We start from the raw sequence: 20,571 nt of genomic DNA on the forward strand, positions 1-20,571 counted from the left end.
AAAATAAAAAAAAAATTATTAACCTTTTTTTTTGTAATTTTAAGATAAAAATCTTTAACTATGCAGATATTTTCCAGCTCAAATGAGAATTATTCTTGCAAAATATTTAAACGTCAAAAAATTGGATAAAAAAAAGATCAAAATTCTAGTTCCAAATACAAGTTTATTATTATAATTAGGGGCCGTCCATAAACTACGTTACCACTTCTTCATTCTTTTTAGACCCCCTCCCCCCTCGTTACCATTGAGTTAAATGCATTTTTTTTTAGATTTTTTGACCCCCTCCCCCCTAAAATAGGTAACGTAGTTTATGGACGGCCCCTTACCTCCATTTATAAGTTTTTATTAATTAACTCTTTTACTGAAACATTAGAAATCATATTTGAGTAAAAAACAAATGTTTAAAAATTGTTTTCCCACGACCGGACTAGGCTTAAAATTTGTGTTATAAGAAGTAGTTTTTTTGAAAATTTTTTGAAAAAAATCAAAATATACAAACACTTTTAAAAATAAGATTTTTATCTTAAAATTACAAAAAATAAGGTTAATAATTTTTTTTTTATTTCTTGCATGAAAGTTTTGAAAAGTTAATTTGAAAACACACAATTTGAAAAAAAAATTAAAATTGGTGCATTTATCAAAAAGTTATGAGCTTTCAAAAAAAAAAAATTTTTTTTTCAAAAATTTTGAAAAATTTATATTTCAAAAACGGCTTTATAAAAAAATTTGAAAAAAATCAGGAAGCTCTTTTTCAATGAGTAAAAAAGGGTAAAAAAATTTGAGCGAAATCAAAAATGTCCAAGTCGATGATATGTTGGAATGGCGTGGACCGCCCCATATATATATGACGTAAGGCCCGTTCCGGTAAGGGCAAGCAACACACTGATGTGAGAGCACAACGCCGGTGCGTCACAGATTTATTGTTGTGCCTATGATTGAACCCTTAACTGCTTAGAAATAAATCTAAAGACTATTCTAATCATTGAAAAACTGAATTAAAATAAATGTAAATGTTATAATTGTACTCAACTTATAATTCATTGCTTTTTCAAAGTACTAAAATGTACACAATTAATGTGACCGCTAATATGAACTTCAATTAAGATTACATTTCACTCTAGAACACGATCTTAAAATTTATTTCATAGTAATTCTTTAACGAGTTAAAACAAATCACGGAAACTGATAACACTTACTTAAAGGAAAATATTAGCGTATTCTAAGATGTTTAGAATTCATTTTAATTGATAATCATTACTAAACTTTTTGGGATAGAAACCTAAAATGTTCTATTTATTCCTACGCCCCCACAGCACCAAAACTTTCCTAAAGATTTATTTGAAATGTTCGGAATATTTAATTGCAATGTTTAGTAAAAATTGTGTAAAGATTTAAATGTCCCAATTAAATAAATGTTCAGGAAAGTTTCGCGCTAAACATTTATTCAAGAGGGACATTTAAATCTTTACACAATTGTCACTAAACATTGCAATTAAATATTCCGAACATTTCAAATAAATCTTTAGGAAAATTCCGATGTTGTGGGAGCAGTAACAGAAATTATTCCAATTGTTCTATACTCAGTCTGAAATCTCAATTTACATTTTTCTCCGTGCTGTAGTAGGGGAGAGTGAGGCTGATTGCACCACGGGCAAGATGCACCATACGATATATTTCTTACATTTCTTGGAATTTATGAGTGTTGATCACAGATGGCGTTAGTTACAAAGAACGCCTAACCTTACGCAAGTTCATTAACGCGCATTATTTTTCCTGACTTTTCGGCTGAGAATTTTAATCAGCTTGCAGGTAAAAGTGCTAAATTTGGTCCTGTCTATTTTTCGAAAAATGTTTGCTGTTTTTTCGATTTCAATAAACGTACTAATTATAATCGTAAATACACTTGAAAACAAAAGTTTATCTAATAGTTATATCGAAACAAATTTTTTTTTAACATTTTGCAAGTTTTTGGAAGATACACCACAGGTGGTGTAAGACGCCCCATATGTGGGGCATCTTGCACCAATAGCGATTTGTTTTTAAAATGCTAATTTCATGAATAGATCATTATATAACGTGATGTATATATACTCTTGAGTCATAAAAGAGTGATAGCTTTTTTAATTTATCGTATATAACGTATGAAATGAATTACAATTACATTACATGTAAAGGTTGTAGTAAGCTTACTCGGTATGGTTATGGTAAGTTAATATTGTAAGCTTACAGTAAGGTTATTTTAAGCTAGGTGTAATGTTACTGTAAGGTAGTTATATAAGCATAAATATAATTAAATTAACTAAATTATTCGTGCGTAGTAGTTTCCTATGACACTATGAATGCGCAATAAATTTTTTCACAAACCCTATCAAAGTCTCTGAACTACTTTACAAAATAATATTAGGCATTAATTTATAAAAAATTTGTATTATAATATATATTTTAATATAATTATATTTCATTAAATTTTAATAATAATTCTAACTTTACAGTAACCTTACACCAAGCTTAGAATAACCTTACAGTAATCATACAATAAGCGAACGATAGACTAGAAACAATAGCGTCAGTTTAAAGTGTACTTTTTTTACCCTGATTCTGGCTTATTTAACTATCAATTGAAATTATTACATATCATAATTTTTAATATGAGGGTTCACATGCAATAAAGGGATACGCATGAAAGTCAAAGTCCCCGCGTACAGCGATCAAGCGGCTGCGCGAGGGGCTAACGAAAATCCTGTGCGTCCCCTTATTGCCTGTGAACCATCAATTATATATCAAGCGCCCGTCGCTTTTATATACAAGTAACTTTATCGATAAAAAAGAAATTGTTTTTAATTTTTTCTCGACAATTTTATTTTTTAAATTCAAAGTAATTTAATTTACAAGTTTTTAATTTCAAAAAAATTGACCAAAGAATATTAAAACAAATTTTTTCCATGGTATAAAGATTGGAAGATGAACTTTATTTTTTTATGAAGTTAAGAGGACTGTGTAGGTCTAATTTTTGAAAAATATATAAATATAATATATTAAATAATTAATTTTTGTACACTATATGTATGTAGAATTAGTGTGCAAACACTTAAAAAGAGATTACGGACCGAGGAGAAGTGCCAGCTCCCTGGCGGATTTGATTTACCTAAGTTCGACGGAGCTGAGGCGAATCTAAGTCGAATTTGAAAAATTATCAAAAAAAGCTTTTAATTGATGAAAATTTTTAAAAATAAGTATTGGGAGGGTAAATGAACATTTATAGAGATAATTTTTGCTAGAATTTCAATTATTAAAGTGATAAATAATAAATAATCACTTGATATGTGCAAGTGGCACGTATCTGTAAATTTTAACTCGTCAGTTTTCACCATATTTTCAAGAAATTAGTGTAAACAGTGTGAAAAAATAATTAATATTTAATAGAAATTGCAAATTTTATTAAATTAGTTTATTATTTAACGAGCACAGTTCATAATAATTGCAATTTAATTAAAAAACAACAGTTTTCTTAAAACTGACAAGAACTCTATTATACTGACCACACACGGTAAAAGTGCGCGAATATGAATGCGCATGATCTTCTGGCGGGAAAATTCAAATTGTTAATTACAACTATCTCATTATTTTCTTAATTTCATTAATTAAATTTATTTAATTCACCAGAGTTCCGTTATGGTCTTCATGAGGTTCAGACGCATGACATGAGAGCTCCGTATTAACGCTCTTCATATCGAGATTTAAGACAATTTTGAAATATTTGTCAGTAAACAGTGAAGTGTGAAACCCTTTTGTTTTTTGTGGTGCATAATAACATCATATGGTGACTCAAGAAATCATGAACACCCTACAGAAGATCCAAGAAAATATAGCAACCAAAGACGATATAAATATAATTAAACGTGGAAACGACCAGCTACAGAAAGAAATGGAAGGAATAAAAACAAATTTTAATCAAAAAATAATCGAATTGGAAAACACTGTGGAGGTGCTCTCGCAGAAGTTAAACACAAGTTACAATGCAGTTAGAGCAAGGAACGTCATTATATTTAAGGTGGCGGAAAATTCAAACGAGAAGGAGAATACGCTTGAGAGAACTATGGACATCTTTCGTCAAATAGGCATAGAAATAAATGATTTCTGTTTAGAAACAGCGTACCGTATTGGCAAACCGGGTAAAAATAGACCCATCTTGGTACGCCTTATTGCTCCAAGATGGAAATCTTTAATTTTCAAAAAGGCGAAGGAGTTTGCAAATATGGGAATGGCAATTGCAAATAACCAAACCAAAGAAAAACGTCTGGAACGCAAAGAGCTAGTTATATTTAAATACAAGCTAAGTGTGGAAGGCGAACGGAACGTTAAAATTAAAGGCAACAAACTATGGATTGACAATAAGGAATTCTCGCTGGAAAATCTTCGTACAATAGAAGAAACTATACCAAGGGAAGCTCAGCACAATCCTCATTCTAAACAACATACCGATTTAATTAAAAACATGATTTCTGCTAATTCATCTAAGCCAGGGCCACAATCGGGAAAAAAACGACAATTGTCAGAGAAAAATAAAAAAAACTGACCAATCTCAAAATATTTTTTGACACCAACCAAGAGAGTTAATGCAGATGAATAGCAACCAGTTCATAGCATCTCTTCAACACCTAGAGGAAAACCTTCAATTCAATCAGCCGGTTTCTCAGTGTTATTTTGGAATCTCAACGGTTTCTGTAATATTTTAGATTTGGTGGACACTATCGAAAACAATGACATTATCTGTGTAAGTGAAACCTGGTTAACCAAACCTCCCCTTTCGCTACCTGATCCCTTAAATAAATATAACTTTATATACAGTAATGCTTTACGCGAAAATGTGATGGGTAGACCAAAGGGAGGTTTGTTAGTGTTTTTTAAAAAAAGCTATGATCACTTAGTAATTCATCAGAGTGAGCCTTGTTTATTTGCCTTATTTAAAACAGGTAAATTAAGTGTCATAGTGGGATCTGTGTATTTCAATCCAACTCGATGAACTGATAAATAAAAGAGGTCGGCTTCTGGTGGAAGTTTTTGAGGATCACGCATTCGTGTTAATAAATGGCAGATCAAGAGGGGATAGTCCTGCAAGATTTAACTACTGTGGTCAGAGGGGAAATAGTGTGGTAGACTTGGTATTTTGTGACTTTGCGCATATTCATTCCGTTGTGGATTTCCGAGTGCTCCCTGTAGTTACCCAGTGATGGTAGGTGCAGGCGAAAAATTAACACTGGATTCAGATGGAGAGAACAGCTGGGCGCTGAGTTCACCGAGGAAATGAGCTGGAGACCTGATGTACAATGGTATGACTTTTCGACTGATGTAGCAAATGAAACGATAATTTCAGCTATAAGTCAGGTGGCCGAGTCCCTGGGGATGCGGAAGGTTTTGCATGCACAGGGAACAAAAAAACCCTGGTTTAATAAAGATTGTTATGAACAAAAAAAGAAGGTTAACACATCTCTAAAAAATTGTTTTAAATCTAATTTTTGTCTAAAAGATAATAATATCTATAAAGAGGAAAAGAAAATTTACAAAAATTTATTAAAGAGAAGTAAAAAAGCACTTGAAAATTCAATAAATAAAGATGTAGAAAACTCAAAAAACCCCTCAGCTTTTTGGAAAGCAATCAATAGTTTCAAATCACGCTCCCCAGGACCCGACCATATTAATCTAGAAGTTTGGAATGATTTTCTCCTTGAGGCATATCCTCCTAGAAGTAATTTTAGTGATAGATTGGCTGATGTAAGACATCCCTTATTAGATGTAGATATATCGTACGAAGAAATTATTTCGACATTAAGAAATTGTAAGAATGGTAAAGCGGCGGGACCAGATGGTATCTCATACGAATTTTTCAAAAATTTACCGTCAAACTGGCTACTGTTTATGCAATGTTTATTTAATAAAGTATTAGAGTCGGAATTGGTGCCTGCAGAATGGGCTCGATCTCATGCGTTTATGATACACAAAAAGGGGGCAAAGTCGAATCTATTAAATTTTAGATGTATTGCCTTAATGAATTCTATTCGCAAAATGTTTACACAAACGTTAAATAACAGATTAAATACGTGGGCAGAACAGTCGGAAGTTTTACCGGAATTTCAATCAGGATTCAGGCGTAAAAGAGGATGTATAGACAATGTTTTTACATTGAATTCTATTATTCAGATTCGTTTAAGTCGCAATAGGGGTAAATTATTTGCTTTTTTTGTAGATTTTGAAAATGCATTTCCCAATGTTAATCATAATAAATTATGGACTAAACTTTTCAAGCTTGGAGTGAGTTCAAAGATTGTAAGAGTATGTAAAAATCTCTATGAGCAGGCATCAATTGCGATTCGTTCGAGAGAGGGTGTATCGAGTTCGGTTGAGGTCACGAGAGGTCTATTGCAGGGGGATACGTTGAGTCCATTATGATTCTCTATCTTTATTAGCGATATGGAGACTTATTTTTACGAACGAGGTAGAAGGGGGGTTTCAATTGATCCATCTAATGAAATCATAATATTAGCATATGCTGATGACCTGGTGATCTTGGCAGATTCTGTTAGTGATCTTAAGAGAAAAATAAAAATTTTAAGCGAATATTGTGAAGAAAATGATCTAACAGTTAATGTCAAGAAATCTAAGATTGTCATTTTTCAAAAAGGAGGTCATAAAAAGAATGTTTCATTTGTTTATAACGAGAAAAAAATAGAGATAGTGAGGGACTATGTATTTCTAGGTGTGCAATTTTCCAATTCAGATACCTTTATTAATACTACTAATAGAACGATTGCGACAGCAAAGATTGCAATGGAATCTGTTCTTAATATTCTGAAACGAGCGAAATCGAATGCATGGGAGACAAAGAATGTTGTTTTTGATAGTATGGTGAGAAGCATCCTGATCTATATTGCGGAAGTCTGGGGTCTCCGATACTTGGACGATATAGAAAAAATTCACTCAAAATTTTTTAAAAGAGTCTTAGCTTTACCGATTAGTACCCCAAATTACGCAACGAGATTAGAAGCAAATAGGATAAGATTGTCTTATGTAATACTCAAATCTGTTCTAAATTGGATTGAGAAAATAATGAATATGCCTGAGTATAGATACCCCAGACTCTGCTGCGAGAAAATTTTTAAATTGGCGAATCAAAATCCTCAAATAAATCATAAATATAATTGGGCGCTGCAAATCGAGAGTATGATCAAAAATTTAAAAATTGCAAAGAATGAGAACTGCCTCGACGTAAATTTCTTAGTAAGTAAAAAGAAAAATATTTTAGAAGAATTTGAATTTCACTTGAGGGAACTAGACTGGGAGAGGCTGCAAAAATCGACTAGTCTCCAGATTTATCCATATATAACCACTAAAGAACAAAAACATTATTATCTGAATTTGGGACTCTCGTTGTCCACGATTCAAATAGTAGCACAAATTAGATTAATACTGTTGTGTTGTGTTGTAATTTAAATTCAGAAGAAACAATGTTTCATATTTTTGCAGTCTGTCCGGTTTATACGAATATAAGACAATCATTGTTTGGCGAATTAGATGGTGATTTTACTACTGGTCAATTTTGGACGAATATGTTGATTTCGAGCGACAAAAGTAAATTAAAAGACCTCTCGAATTTTATTGTAAAAGTTTTAAGAATCAGGTCTGTTTACACTAGTTACTCTGGATGATGAAAGTATGTTTGTGTGTTTATTGTTTGTAATCTAAATAACTCGCTGTTTTTATGGCTTTTTGTATGTCTTATTTTTATTTGATGCCACGGAACTCTTTTGTATAAATTTGTACTAAATTTTAAAACAAATAAATGATTATTATTCTGTTTATTTAATTCACTATAAAAAAAATCAATTTATAAAATTTTTTTCAGAAATGCCGAAAAAGATGTACACAGATATATGGCACGTCAATCAAATAATGTCAATTAAAAAAATTAAATTTTTTCTCAATTTTAAATTTTTTACATCACGAGCAGCCATTTTTCTTTCTGTAAAAGGGAGGAGTTTAAATCTTAATTTTTAAGGCAAAAAAACTAAACTTTTTATTTAGGAGATGGGACTAAATAGTGTCAAAATAAAAAATTTAATTTTTTTCTCCATTTTTGATTTTTGACAACACGAATAGAAATCTTTCTTTCTGTAGAGTGGAGGAGTTTAAATCTTAATTTTTATTGGCAAAAATTCTCTTTTTTTATTGAGGGGATGGAACTAAATATTGTAAAAACTAAAAAAATTAAATTTTTCTCCATTTTCAATTCTTGAAGCCACGAATAGAAATAAGTATGAGTTCTTGTCACATGTAAGAAAACTGTTGTTTTTTAATTAAGTTGCAATTATTATGAACTGTGCTCGTTAAATAATAAAATAATTTAATAAAATTTGCAATTTCTATTAAATATTAATTATTTTTTCACACTGTTTACACTAATTTCTTGAAAATATGGGAAAACTGACGAGTTAAAATCTACAGATACGTGCCACTTGCATTTACCTATACAGTGTTTCTTCAATAAATTCTTCCAAATTATCATTTTGGTTTTTTAATTACAAAACATTATTTGATTAAACATTTTGATTATTCTAGTAAATTTAACCTGAATCCATAATTTTTAACTTCATACTTTCCGCTTTAAAAAGTACCCATAATTCTCCCAGTAGCTAGAAATTTTTTTAAGTGAATGTAGCTTCAATTCACTACGTAGCGGAATCTTTAATCCCGCTACTGGTTGACAAGATTTTGAAGATATTAGTTAACAGATTGGGCTGAAATTTGCAGGGACTATTCAGCACATATATATATAGCTTCAGTCCGTAGAAAATAATAATATTTCAGTAATTTTCAATTTATTTTTAAACAATTTAAGTTGCAAAAAAAGAGTTAAAATATTCAAAAGTCCGCCAATTGATTTCTTTTTACTGGAAATGTTTAATTTTACTACCGGCTATAGTCATTTACTTATATTTTAATATACCGTTTGAATTTTAAGATTCCGATGTTTCTGACTCGAGATATCATCCCAGTAAAAAAGGATTTTTTGAGATAGCAGTTCGGACAATTGAGCAAGCCGTTTGCTCAATTGTCTAAAATGCATTCGGACAATTGGAGTGTTTGTTCAATTGTCCAATGCATTATGCCCAATCATCCGCAATATTTCTCGTGTCTAAAAAGCTGCTAAGATAATATGAAAAACTATTGAAACATTGAAAAAACGGTAGAAAATGCATAATTCCTGATATATACAGAAAAAGAAAGTATAAAAATACCTCGATCGAGGAAAAGGAAAGAGTTTTCCGAAAAATCACTTTTTAACTGACAGTATACTGCTGTACTTGACATTTTATGGGTAAAGAAGAGAAGATTATGATAATGACTGACACTTCATTATCGACTCTCAATATTTGTCGAATGGTAAAATATAATGATATTTCTATTCATTCTTAAATTATATATATATATATATATTTTATTTCTAACAATTTTTAAAATTTTATCTATTTGATGTATAATTATAATATATATTATAATACATAATATAAATAATTATAATTATACTTATGTACTAAATAATTTCAAATAATTAAATTAATTTTAAATAATTAAACTAATTTTTAATTTAATTAATTTAATTAAAATTTAAATAAAAATATTTAAATTAGTACTAAAAAAATATAAACATAAACTTCTTTACCCATAAAATGTCAAGTACAGCAGTATACTGTCAGTTAAAAAGTGATTTTTCGGAAAACTCTTTCATTTTCCTCGATCGAGGTATTTTTATACTTTCTTTTTCTGTATATATCAAGAATTATGCATTTTCTACCGTTTTTTCAATGTTTCAATAGTTTTTCATATTATTTTAGCAGCTTTTTAGACACGAGAAATATTGCGGATGATTGGGCATAATGCATTGGACAATTGAACAAACACTCCAATTGTCCGAATGCATTTTAGACAATTGAGCAAACGGCTTGCTCAATTGTCCGAACTGCTATCTCAAAAAATCCTTTTTTACTGGGATGTCAACCAGATTGTGATGAACTTCCCTTTCTTAAAGTTTTTTGAAAAAGTCAGAACTTACCTTGTTAACCTTTTCTGAGAACTCTCGTAATAATTGGCTGAAGAGTAAGAGTTAGACAGAGAATAACTATTTAAAGTGGGTGATGGTGTAGGTGTAAGTGTTCTTTTAATCCTCCGGGAAAGTCCTGATTCAGGCATTTCACCACCTTGTGTCATTTTACCATCACTGTGTGTCACTGACGAATTATTATTGTCTGCGACATGCCTTTGGGCTACAGCTAGTTTCTCATGCTCAATGGAGAGGCCTTTTACCTGCAAGTAAAAGAAAGTTTGAAATAGATAATTCAATATTAATTTAATAAATGGCATCCCAGTAAACAAACTTGAATGGCACGATACGGTATTCCATTTCACGGTAGGTTTGAATAAATTTAAATTTTTTTCGTACCACACGCAATTTTTTTGCACATTTTGTTTCTGGGGGGTTCTACGAGTAAGGGCGCACTCACACCTTTTGGCTGCTTGCAAGAGTTGTCATGGCAACGTGAAGGAGTAACAGAGATAGTAAATTCAAATTTGAATTTTCTCTCTCTGTTACTCCTACATGTTGCCATGACAATTCCTGCAGGCAGGCAGCCAAAAGGTGTGAGTGCGCCCTAACACGACATAAGATTTAAAATCTGGTGACCAGCCATTTTTAAGAGACTTGATTTTTAAGTTTTGAAAAAGTTCCGCAAGTGCGCTATGAGTGATATTAGCGATATAATAAATCGTTGTATCTATTCATAAAACTATAGATCAAAAATTAGGAATAAAGAAATTAACATTAAAATTTTATTTTTATTAAACAAAGATAAATTTAGTACACGCAATTTTTTGCACGCACATACAAGAATTGTAGACAAAGCTTTATTTTTGGATGATATTTTTAATACATTTTAATGAAAAGAATAACGTCTTTATGACTTTAGATAGTATATATGAGAGATTCTTTTTCAATCGCCCCAGCCCAAAAAGTCAATGTTCTGGGATTGGCTTCATACTTTGGTAAATTGTTGTCCTATATGATAGTAATAAATCCCTAAAATATAAACTCATTAAAAAAATATTTGTAGAAAGTAGAGGGGGTTGAAGTTTTGACGTTAAGGGTAACATTGTCATTTTCAAATCCGTATAACTATGACAAAAGTTAATGGATTTTAATTTATCTATAATGAATTTTATTGCATTTTTCACATACTTTTCAAAAATGTATACAAAATTTAAAAAAAAAATTTTTTGACCCCTTTTTTTCAAAATCAACCCTTATTTTTCGATTTTCACCCCTTCGGGAATTTTTTTTGTTTTTTTTTTATTTTCATTGGAAAGATGAGGTTTTTTCCCATGAGCTATGTAAATATGAAAATGGGACAACAATAATTTTGTGAGAAACAGAATATTAAAGTAGGCGGTGCCTACCTAAATCCTCGAAGATGATCTTTAGGTATACCAGTTATCGGCACCGCCTACTTTAATATTCTGTTACTCACAAAATTATTGTTGTCCCATTTTCATATTTACATAGCTCATCGGAAAAAACCTCAGCTTTCCAATGAAAATAAAAAAAAAAAAAAAAAAAATACCCGAAGGGGTGAAAATCGAAAAATAAGGGTTGTTTTTGAAAAAAAAGGGGTTAAAAAATTTTTTTTTAAATTTCGTATACATTTTTGAAAAGTACGTGAAAAATGCAATAAAATTCATTATAGATAAATTAAAATCCATTAACTTTTGTCATAGTTATACGGATTTGAAAATGACAATGTTACCCTTAACGTCAAAACTTCAACCCCCTCTACTTTCTACAAATATTTTTTTAATGAGTTTATATTTTAGGGATTTATTACTATCATATAGGACAACAATTTACCAAAGTATGAAGCCAATCCCAGAACATTGACTTTTTGGGCTGGGGCGATTGAAAAAGAATCTCTCATATATAATATTAGTATAATATCTTTAATTCAATGACGATTCTGCATCAAAACAATTAAATATGGCCGCTGTTGTTTCTGTAATTGCTTTGAGTAAACGTCCGGCATAATCCGGGTGAATCTGATTAACCTTATATTTAGTCCTTCTTTTAAAATCAGCATGCACAGACTTCATTACTTGTTCGGAGTAAAAACCAAGTCCTCTGTTATACTTTCTACAAAAGTATGGCACGTGTTCAACAACTGCATGTACTTTAGGAGTAATATTAATGTTTAAAGATATGTAACTTTTTTTGAAATTTCTTACATGTGATTCAAAGTTTTTGTCCAAATTAATCTGAAAAGCAAAGAAGTTACGAGCAGATCAAAGTTTTTAAAGCATTCGATATATTTTGAGCAACCTCGTCCATATTTATTGGAAATATTTTCCAAAATTTTTACGTTGATTAGTAAATGAAGTTCAGGAGGTGGAATAAGGTCAATAATCGTAGTGTTTTCATCACAATGAAATAAAGGATTATTTACACAATTTTTATAATTTTTTTGCTGCCACTTTTTACCCACGCTTTAACGTTCTCTAGGCAATTTCCAATCGTCCTGAGTTCTTTACATTTATTCAATTCGTCACAAGATGATAAGCACCAAGTACAGGGGTATTTACATGTATGACTCATAATGCCTATCAAAATGTTCGCTAGTTTAAGGTCCCCCACAAAGCACCACTTTTTCCAAGAAGTTTCCATTGGAAAGTTCGCATGTTTCAAGTGGAAGCTACCTGCAAATTATAAATGTCCTCACTGTTTAAAGTTCACTGGAAGTTTCCGATATAAATTTGTTGGAATATTGCACTGGAAATGTTTTGCAATATTAAAGTGTATACTTCCAGGAATGTTATTTCTTAACTTTCTAGGAAATTACAAGGAAATTTCCCTTAAAATTAATTTAAACTATAAATACAGTTTATATGCATAATAATAATAATAATATTTATTATTTTAATATTAATATTATAATTAATTACAATGTTAATAATAATAATAATAATAATAATAATAATAATAATAATAATGAAAAAAAAATAGTAATAATTATTATTATGTATGAAATTAGTATTGATTTAATAAACAAATTTATTAAAAAAATTATATTTTTAAAAAATCAATTGAAATCAAATCTTAAATTTGGAGACTTGAACATTTTAAACACAGCAATTTTTAGAGGCCTACCCTACCGAAGTCAATTTTGAAAATAAATTTGTGGGGACTGGGGATCGAACGCGGGTCCGAAAAACGCAAACGCAATACCTAACCGATCGAGCTAAACGAGCAACTACGGTTGGAAAAAAAAATCTTGCCTTTAAGCTACAAGTATTTTTATTGGTTGACGGAAAAGCGCGCGCTTTATTTAAAATATTAAAATTCAATTTAATAAAAAATTTTATTATTAATAAATTAATATATAAAGTTTCAGTTATTTTATCATTCAAGAAGGCAAATATTAATAACATTAATCAAGTTTCATTGCAAAAAAATATATATACACTACCGTCGGAAATTGTCGGTACGATTGACGTGCGCGGGATGAAATGTTGATGTCGCACCTAAATTAAGATATTTTAAGTTTGAGAAAAGCTAGAGACTTGAAACTTAGATCACCTGAAAGCTGATAAAATTCTGCTTCTGAATATATACCTAGAATTTTTTTTCGACTTTCTGGAGCGATTATAACACTGGAAAGATTTCGAAAAAAAAACGTCTAATTTTCCCAATTTCGTACCCAGTTTTTGATTCCCTGCATAATCTAGGAAAATGCAAGGAAAAATTTGTAACTCCTACAACATAATCTTTAAGATCTTAGCTTTAAAAGTAATTTTTAAGACTTAAAAAATATTGTTTCGTTTTTGAGATAAGTTGAAAAATGTCAGAGCATGTTTTTTACACAACTCAGCGTCAAAGATTAGTTCTTGCATCCCCGCTGCTTCGCCCGTTCCTTGCGCCAGGGCCGAATATGCGTGCGGGCCCCTACTTGAAACCCGTCTTGTATTTTCTTACATTTACAGTTATTGATTATTATAAATGTTATAAATATTTTATTATTATTAATATTTATATTATATTTAAAAATCTGTGCTATTAAAAGTTTTATGAATATGTAAATTATTTAAATGAAAAATATTGTTTTGATAAATTACGTTAAATTTAATTGAATGTTTGCAAGATATTTTTTTGGTTTTAACTAATTAATAAAGAACATTGTTACATTCTTGCAGTTGTTTCATTCTCTTCTCAATAAGACAGAAAAATTAATAATAATTCAATATGTCATACAAATGCAAAAGATTAACCATACACTGTTCATATTATTGTTTCCATAATTTTTACTAAAATAATTAGTACTACAAATTAAATTTTTCAAAATTAATTACAAATTTTAAACAAAAAATTTTAAAGTTCTGAAAAAGAAGAACATTTTTCCAATTTGGTAAATTTTAAGTACAATATTAAAAAGTATTTGTTAAACTTTTAATCAACTAATAATAATAACATTTTTTAAATAAATTAATTAATATTCTAATAATCAATAACTGTAAATGTGAGAAAATACAAGACGGGTTTCAAGCAGGGGCCCGCACGCATATTCGGCCCTGGCGCAAGGAACGGGCGAAGCAGCGGGGATGCAAGAACTAATCTTTGACGCTGAGTTGTGTAAAAAACATGCTCTGACATTTTTCAACTTATCTCAAAAACGAAACAATATTTTTTAAGTCTTAAAAATTACTTTTAAAGCTAAGATCTTAAAGATTATGTTGTAGGAGTTACAAATTTTTCCTTGCATTTTCCTAGATTATGCAGGGAATCAAAAACTGGGTACGAAATTGGGAAAATTAGACGTTTTTTTTTCGAAATCTTTCCAGTGTTATAATCGCTCCAGAAAGTCGAAAAAAAATTCTAGGTATATATTCAGAAGCAGAATTTTATCAGCTTTCAGGTGATCTAAGTTTCAAGTCTCTAGCTTTTCTCAAACTTAAAATATCTTAATTTAGGTGCGACATCAACATTTCATCCCGCGCACGTCAATCGTACCGACAATTTCCGACGGTAGTGTATATATATAAAAAATATATAAAATTTCTAATATAAAAGTACCCATTTTGTCAATTTCAAAGCAATTATGTAATTCATTCAAAAAATTTCAAATAATATTTGTTGCTTTCAATTGTTGCTTCAATCTGTGTAGAGCCATGTATTCGGCTTCCGTCGTGAATAAAGCAACCGTTCGTTGCTTTTGCGAATCCCACGTGATGACTCCGTCGCTCATGACAAAAGCATAACCTGTGAAGGAACGTCTGTCGTCGGTTGATCCTCCCCAGTCAGCATCGACATATCTAACCAGAGTCTCTATTACGATGATACATAATGCCGTAATAATCTTTGCCTTTGAGATAACGGAGCACTCTTTTTGCTGCACTCCAATGGAGTTTGCTAAAGCAATCATTAAACTGACTCAACAAATTTGCTGCGTGAGCTTCATCTTGACGTGTCGCCACTGAAAGGTCCCTATTTAAAATCCCTGTACAAGATCTTGTACAAGAAAATGTACATGTTCAGCAGCTGAACTTGTAGGGGAGAATGGGGCAAAACCTGGTAGGCGGGTCAAACCGGGTACCCACAGTTTTTCATGATAGGTATTTCCTATCTTATCTCATCGAGTATGCAGATCCTATAGGCCTTCAATTCAGAACTGTAGCCAACGAATATTTCTCTTCTTGACTTTGGTTCAAGTTTACTCTTTCCTGGTTTTCTATCCAGCGCGAAAACTTCACAACCAAAACGTTTAAAGTCAGTTTCAAACTTTCAATCTTTCTCTATTCCTCCCTTATTACTGGGTCTATTGATGCTTCACTTCCTGCAATCACATTAATACCACTAACATAACCCCATTCATTGTTTTTAATTAAAATTGCCCTCATCTGAATTCTTCAGGTGTCATAAATTTTTTGGTGAGTACATCAAAATTTACACCGGTAAAGTAAAACAAAAAGTTGTTTGAATTGCGCAAATTTCGAACTTAACAATAAATATACGACATTTTATTAGAAAAAATCCCTACATGTCCCGGCAAAAAATTAAATATGTATATATATGATCTTGAGATTCTCAACATTAAATTAAATTTTGATTTAGCTGCCCCGACCTGCCCATTCACGAGAAAATAATTTTAAAAATTTTATTTTTACGTTTTTAAAACCAAATATTTTTTATGAAACTTGTTCTGTCTGTCAATTGTTTCATGTGACTAATAGCTTAAGAACGCTGTTGGGATCTTGCGAGAGATGTTACGAGAGTTCGTACGTATGAACTCATGTGAGTTCTTTTTACGAATTTCGTACATACAGACACATGCGCCACTTACTACATGATGGTGATTCCACAAATGGAACGCGCGACTGACGCGCGACAATTGATCGTACGTATACGGAGCGTACCTACAGCAAACTGTAGGCTGGTTCCACAATGGGCTTGACGCAAGGTAAACGCAGCATTGACGCGACGCATCTCCATTTGATTAGCATTGGGATGCGTCGCGTCAACGCTGCGTTTACCTTGCGTCGAGCCCATTGTGGAACCAGCCGTACTTCAACAGACGGACTCTCTCGCATAATACGTATACTGCTCCGTATACGTACGATCAATTGTCGCGCGTCAGACGCGCGTTCCATTTGTGGAATCACCATGACGTATCAAGAAATTGGAACAGCGAACGCATGCGCGTTCGTACGTAAGATCATATGTCTTATTTTTTCCGTAAGAGTAGCTGAAATTAAAACTCAAGTGCGAACACATATAAGAACTCATGCAGGACAGAATAAATGACTACCCAGGAAGCACGTTATATTTCCTTCATATTTATTAATTATTTTTACATTTTAATTTAATAATTAGTAGAGAGGTTTTTTAATAAATAAATTAATTAAATTATTAAATACAAAAAATTTATTATATTTTTGAAAACAAATTTCGGGGGACGGGAAATCGAACCCGAGTTTGAACGCAAACGAAAGACCCTAACCAACCGAGCTAAACGACTAACTGAGGGAACAAAAAATCTTTTTCTTATAGTGCAAGCTATGTTATTGGCATAGTCGTATATACTCTCGTCTATGCGTTCTTATGCACGGAGAAACTTTGAGTATCACTTTTTGTTAAACTCATATGTATTTTTAGTAAATTGACTACTAAAGTGCACTTTAGTAGGGGAAAGAAACGAGAAAAAGACGAAATTTCTTATTTAATAGAAGTCTCTTTAACAATATACGACCTCTTTTTTCAATATTTAGTAGTCAAGTAAAGAAAAATTCGACGTGGACAGTGTCGTAACTAAAAAGGGTTAGATGAAACCCCGACTTAATCGCAACAATTATTAATTAACTTTTAATTGAATCATAAATAATATTAATGAGGCTTTACTTTAGGTTATTTTTCTTTTTCTGTGTTTAAAATTTCACAATCCGGTTAGATTATAAATCGAAAATACTTTTTTTTTAGTCTGTATGTCGCTGATTACGAATTTGACATCAGATTTCAAAAATTCAAAATGGCGGATCCAATATGACGGACAAAATTTTAAAAATTGATCGGATTTGCTTGAAACACGTTACTTGCGCGTTTTTGAAGTCGCTAATGACGAATCTGGCATTAGATTTTGAAAATTTAAAATGGCGGATCCAATTTGACGGATGTCAAAATTAAAAATTAATTGGACTTGCTTTAAACTTGTTACTCAGGGGGTTTTAGAGGTCATTTTTATTTTTGTTTTGTTTTATTTTTGTCATCCGCGATATTGGATCCGCCATTTTGAATTTTTGAAATCTAATGGCAAATTCGTGATTAGCAACCTCAAAAACCCTTGAGTAACAAGTTTCATTCAAATTTATTAAACTTATAATATGTTTGAAGACAATCCATATGATTCTTTCATTTTTTGGCTGCCATATAGAATCCTCCATTTTGAATTTTGAAAATTTGATGGCAAATTCGTAATCAGCGACCCTAAAAACCTCCCGAAGAAAGAGTTTCAAGCCATTTCAACGTGCAGGAGCATCATTTTCGACTTATTGGTAACAAGTAATAAATACATGTGATGTTTTTCTTTTTTGAATTAAAAACGCAGTTGAAAACACACTGGTACACACTGATCATGCATATGTGTGCTTCATACAAATATTCTGCGTGAAGTGACCATTGCGTATTTCAATCTTCCTTTTGAAATCGGGAACTTTTCAGGTACGTAATAATAAAAAGCTTTATTAAAACCTGTTAATTTCACGTTAAATTTAGAACATATATTAAATTGTTTCGAACTTTTTCTGGATCTTATCCACATAAAATATCTAATATAATTCATTTAAAGTAACTGAATTATTGTCAACTTTTTCTCATATCCATCGTTCAAAAAGAAATTCGGGGATTTTGCAGAAAGAAATTTTTTCCGTGCGTGCATTTGTTATGAAAAATATTATGCGATTCGCATTTGGTAAATGCCTTTCCCTCGTGGGATGTTAACAGCACGCACCTTCAATTCGTTCTCGCGTCTTAAACAACATATTTAGGGGAGACCGGGGCTGTTTGGCGCACTTGAGTTTATTCAAAAGTGTTAAGTTACATTAATTTTTCTCTTTATTCTGCTTAAAGTACTTGATGAACTGTAAGTTTGTACAAAATTTCATTAATATTCATTAATTATTGTGGAGTATAGATTAAAATAACTGATTTTGGCACTCCAAAGTAATTTTTTAACCTCTTCATTTTTTTGTGATATCTCTTTAAAAAATTAATTTTAGAAGAGCTCAAATATTAAGTTTTGAGCTCTATACATTTGTTATTAAGAAACAAAAAAATTTTTTTCATTTATATTAACAGTTTTTATAAAAAATTAATAAATATTTCAAAAGTACATTCGGGGTTAGGTGGCGCGGTTATCTGAAAATTTCGTTAAATATTAATAAAATGAAGTTGATTATATGAAATTTACACATTAATAAGCACCAATAACAATCCTATTCAAAAAATTTAACCGAATAATGGTTTTTAAATATTCACAGCTTTATTATCAAAAAAAAATATTTTTTGGTAATTTTACGATTTCATTTAATTTAAATGAAATTTTCTAATTTTTATATTTATAATAATTTTATTGTAAAATTACATTACAAGACTTACTTTGTTAAGTCTTATATTATTTAAACTATAAATCATATAATTTAATTAATTTCACTGCTGGCGCCACGTAACCCCGTGTCGGGGTTGCTTTCTTTTTTTTAATTAAAGCTGATATGTTACAACAAGTTTTCTATACATTAACTTTTAAAAAAAAGCAAAAATGAGTGAGTTACACAACAAAGAGTAAAAAGTGCGCTACGTAACCCTGGTCTCCCCTACTTTGACCTGTAGGTCCGAAAAATCTAGACGCAGATCACTTTTTAACTTTCTAGACGTCGGATAAACGTCTATCAAACATTTCATTTCCCACTGGGACATACGTACATATACGTGTCAGTTTCGAGTTCCTTGAAGTTCAAAAGGATATTTTATGTAAAAATTTTGAAGTTTTAAGCAATGTACAGGCAAAACACTGATTTTATTTATACACTGTAAAAACAAGTATCTCCATTTGAGATGTTTCTGTAGTCATTTTTGAGTTGTTTGTGTAGTCACTTTTAAGATACATTAAACATCTCATTTGTGAGACATTTTAAGAATCAATCAATCAAAACGTCACAACCGATCGTAAACATAACCTGCAATTTCTCACGTTGCTTACTCGCATGTTCACCTCGCGCGTTATTAATAAAATATTAATTGGTATTAAAAAATGGCTTTAAAACGAGTATTTTGGAACATCGGAAAAGGCAACGAGCGCCGGTGTAAATTGATTAAGTACACAAAAGAAGAAGTAAAATCTGATATTAAATGTTTAAATGATGCTTCATTGAAAGTAACAGAGAAAGATTTAGCATTGAAGGCGGCCCTGCATAAAAAAATACCAATTTTTCAGAAAGAAAATGATGTGATAAAACAATTGTGTGATATAGAAAGTGATGAAGAAGTGCAAAATGATAGTGTGCTAAGCGTCGTATTGATACCAACTATTAATTGCAAGTGTACCAAATCCTTCAGATTCATTTAATGAATTGATAACACTTGATGTACAGGTTATTCAAGTCAAAAATAAATCTATTGAATCACCTACCTATTTGAGAATGTTTTCTGGCTTTATGTTGTTGATAAGATTTCCATTTTCGAAATGTAGCTCCACAGTCATTATGCTAACACCGCGAAAAAAACACATGAAACATTTGAATTGATCCATTTTTTTGAGGTTAGAATGCTTTAAATGTGAGACACATAAAACATTTCCGCTTTCAACAATGGCTTTATATGAAGATATTTAAAACATCTCAAGTTTTCCTAACTCAAAGTTCTCATGTATCGTATGAATCGCAAGTGTCTCAGGCGTCAAACATCGCATGATGGCTTTGGCGTCTCAGATGGAG

At 31.0% G+C, this 20,571-nt stretch overlaps 1 protein-coding gene across 4 annotated transcripts in view; it reads right to left on the reverse strand.

Moving 5' to 3' along the window:
• Positions 1 to 20,571, reverse strand: part of LOC127286739 (zinc finger protein chinmo) — a 104,906-nt gene that overhangs the window by 9,399 nt on the left and 74,936 nt on the right. For all 4 annotated transcript variants that reach the window (XM_051313312.1, XM_051313335.1, XM_051313321.1 and 1 more), the window contains exon 4: positions 10,109 to 10,359. In XM_051313312.1, the coding sequence (XP_051169269.1) occupies positions 10,109 to 10,359 (251 nt within the window). The remainder of the gene's footprint in view (positions 1 to 10,108; positions 10,360 to 20,571) is intronic.

The sequence above is a fragment of the Leptopilina boulardi genome, unplaced genomic scaffold (assembly GCF_019393585.1).
Source record: "Leptopilina boulardi isolate dan_hultmark-lab unplaced genomic scaffold, ZJU_Lbou_2.1 LbouV2_122, whole genome shotgun sequence".
Taxonomy (NCBI): Eukaryota; Metazoa; Arthropoda; class Insecta; order Hymenoptera; family Figitidae; genus Leptopilina; species Leptopilina boulardi.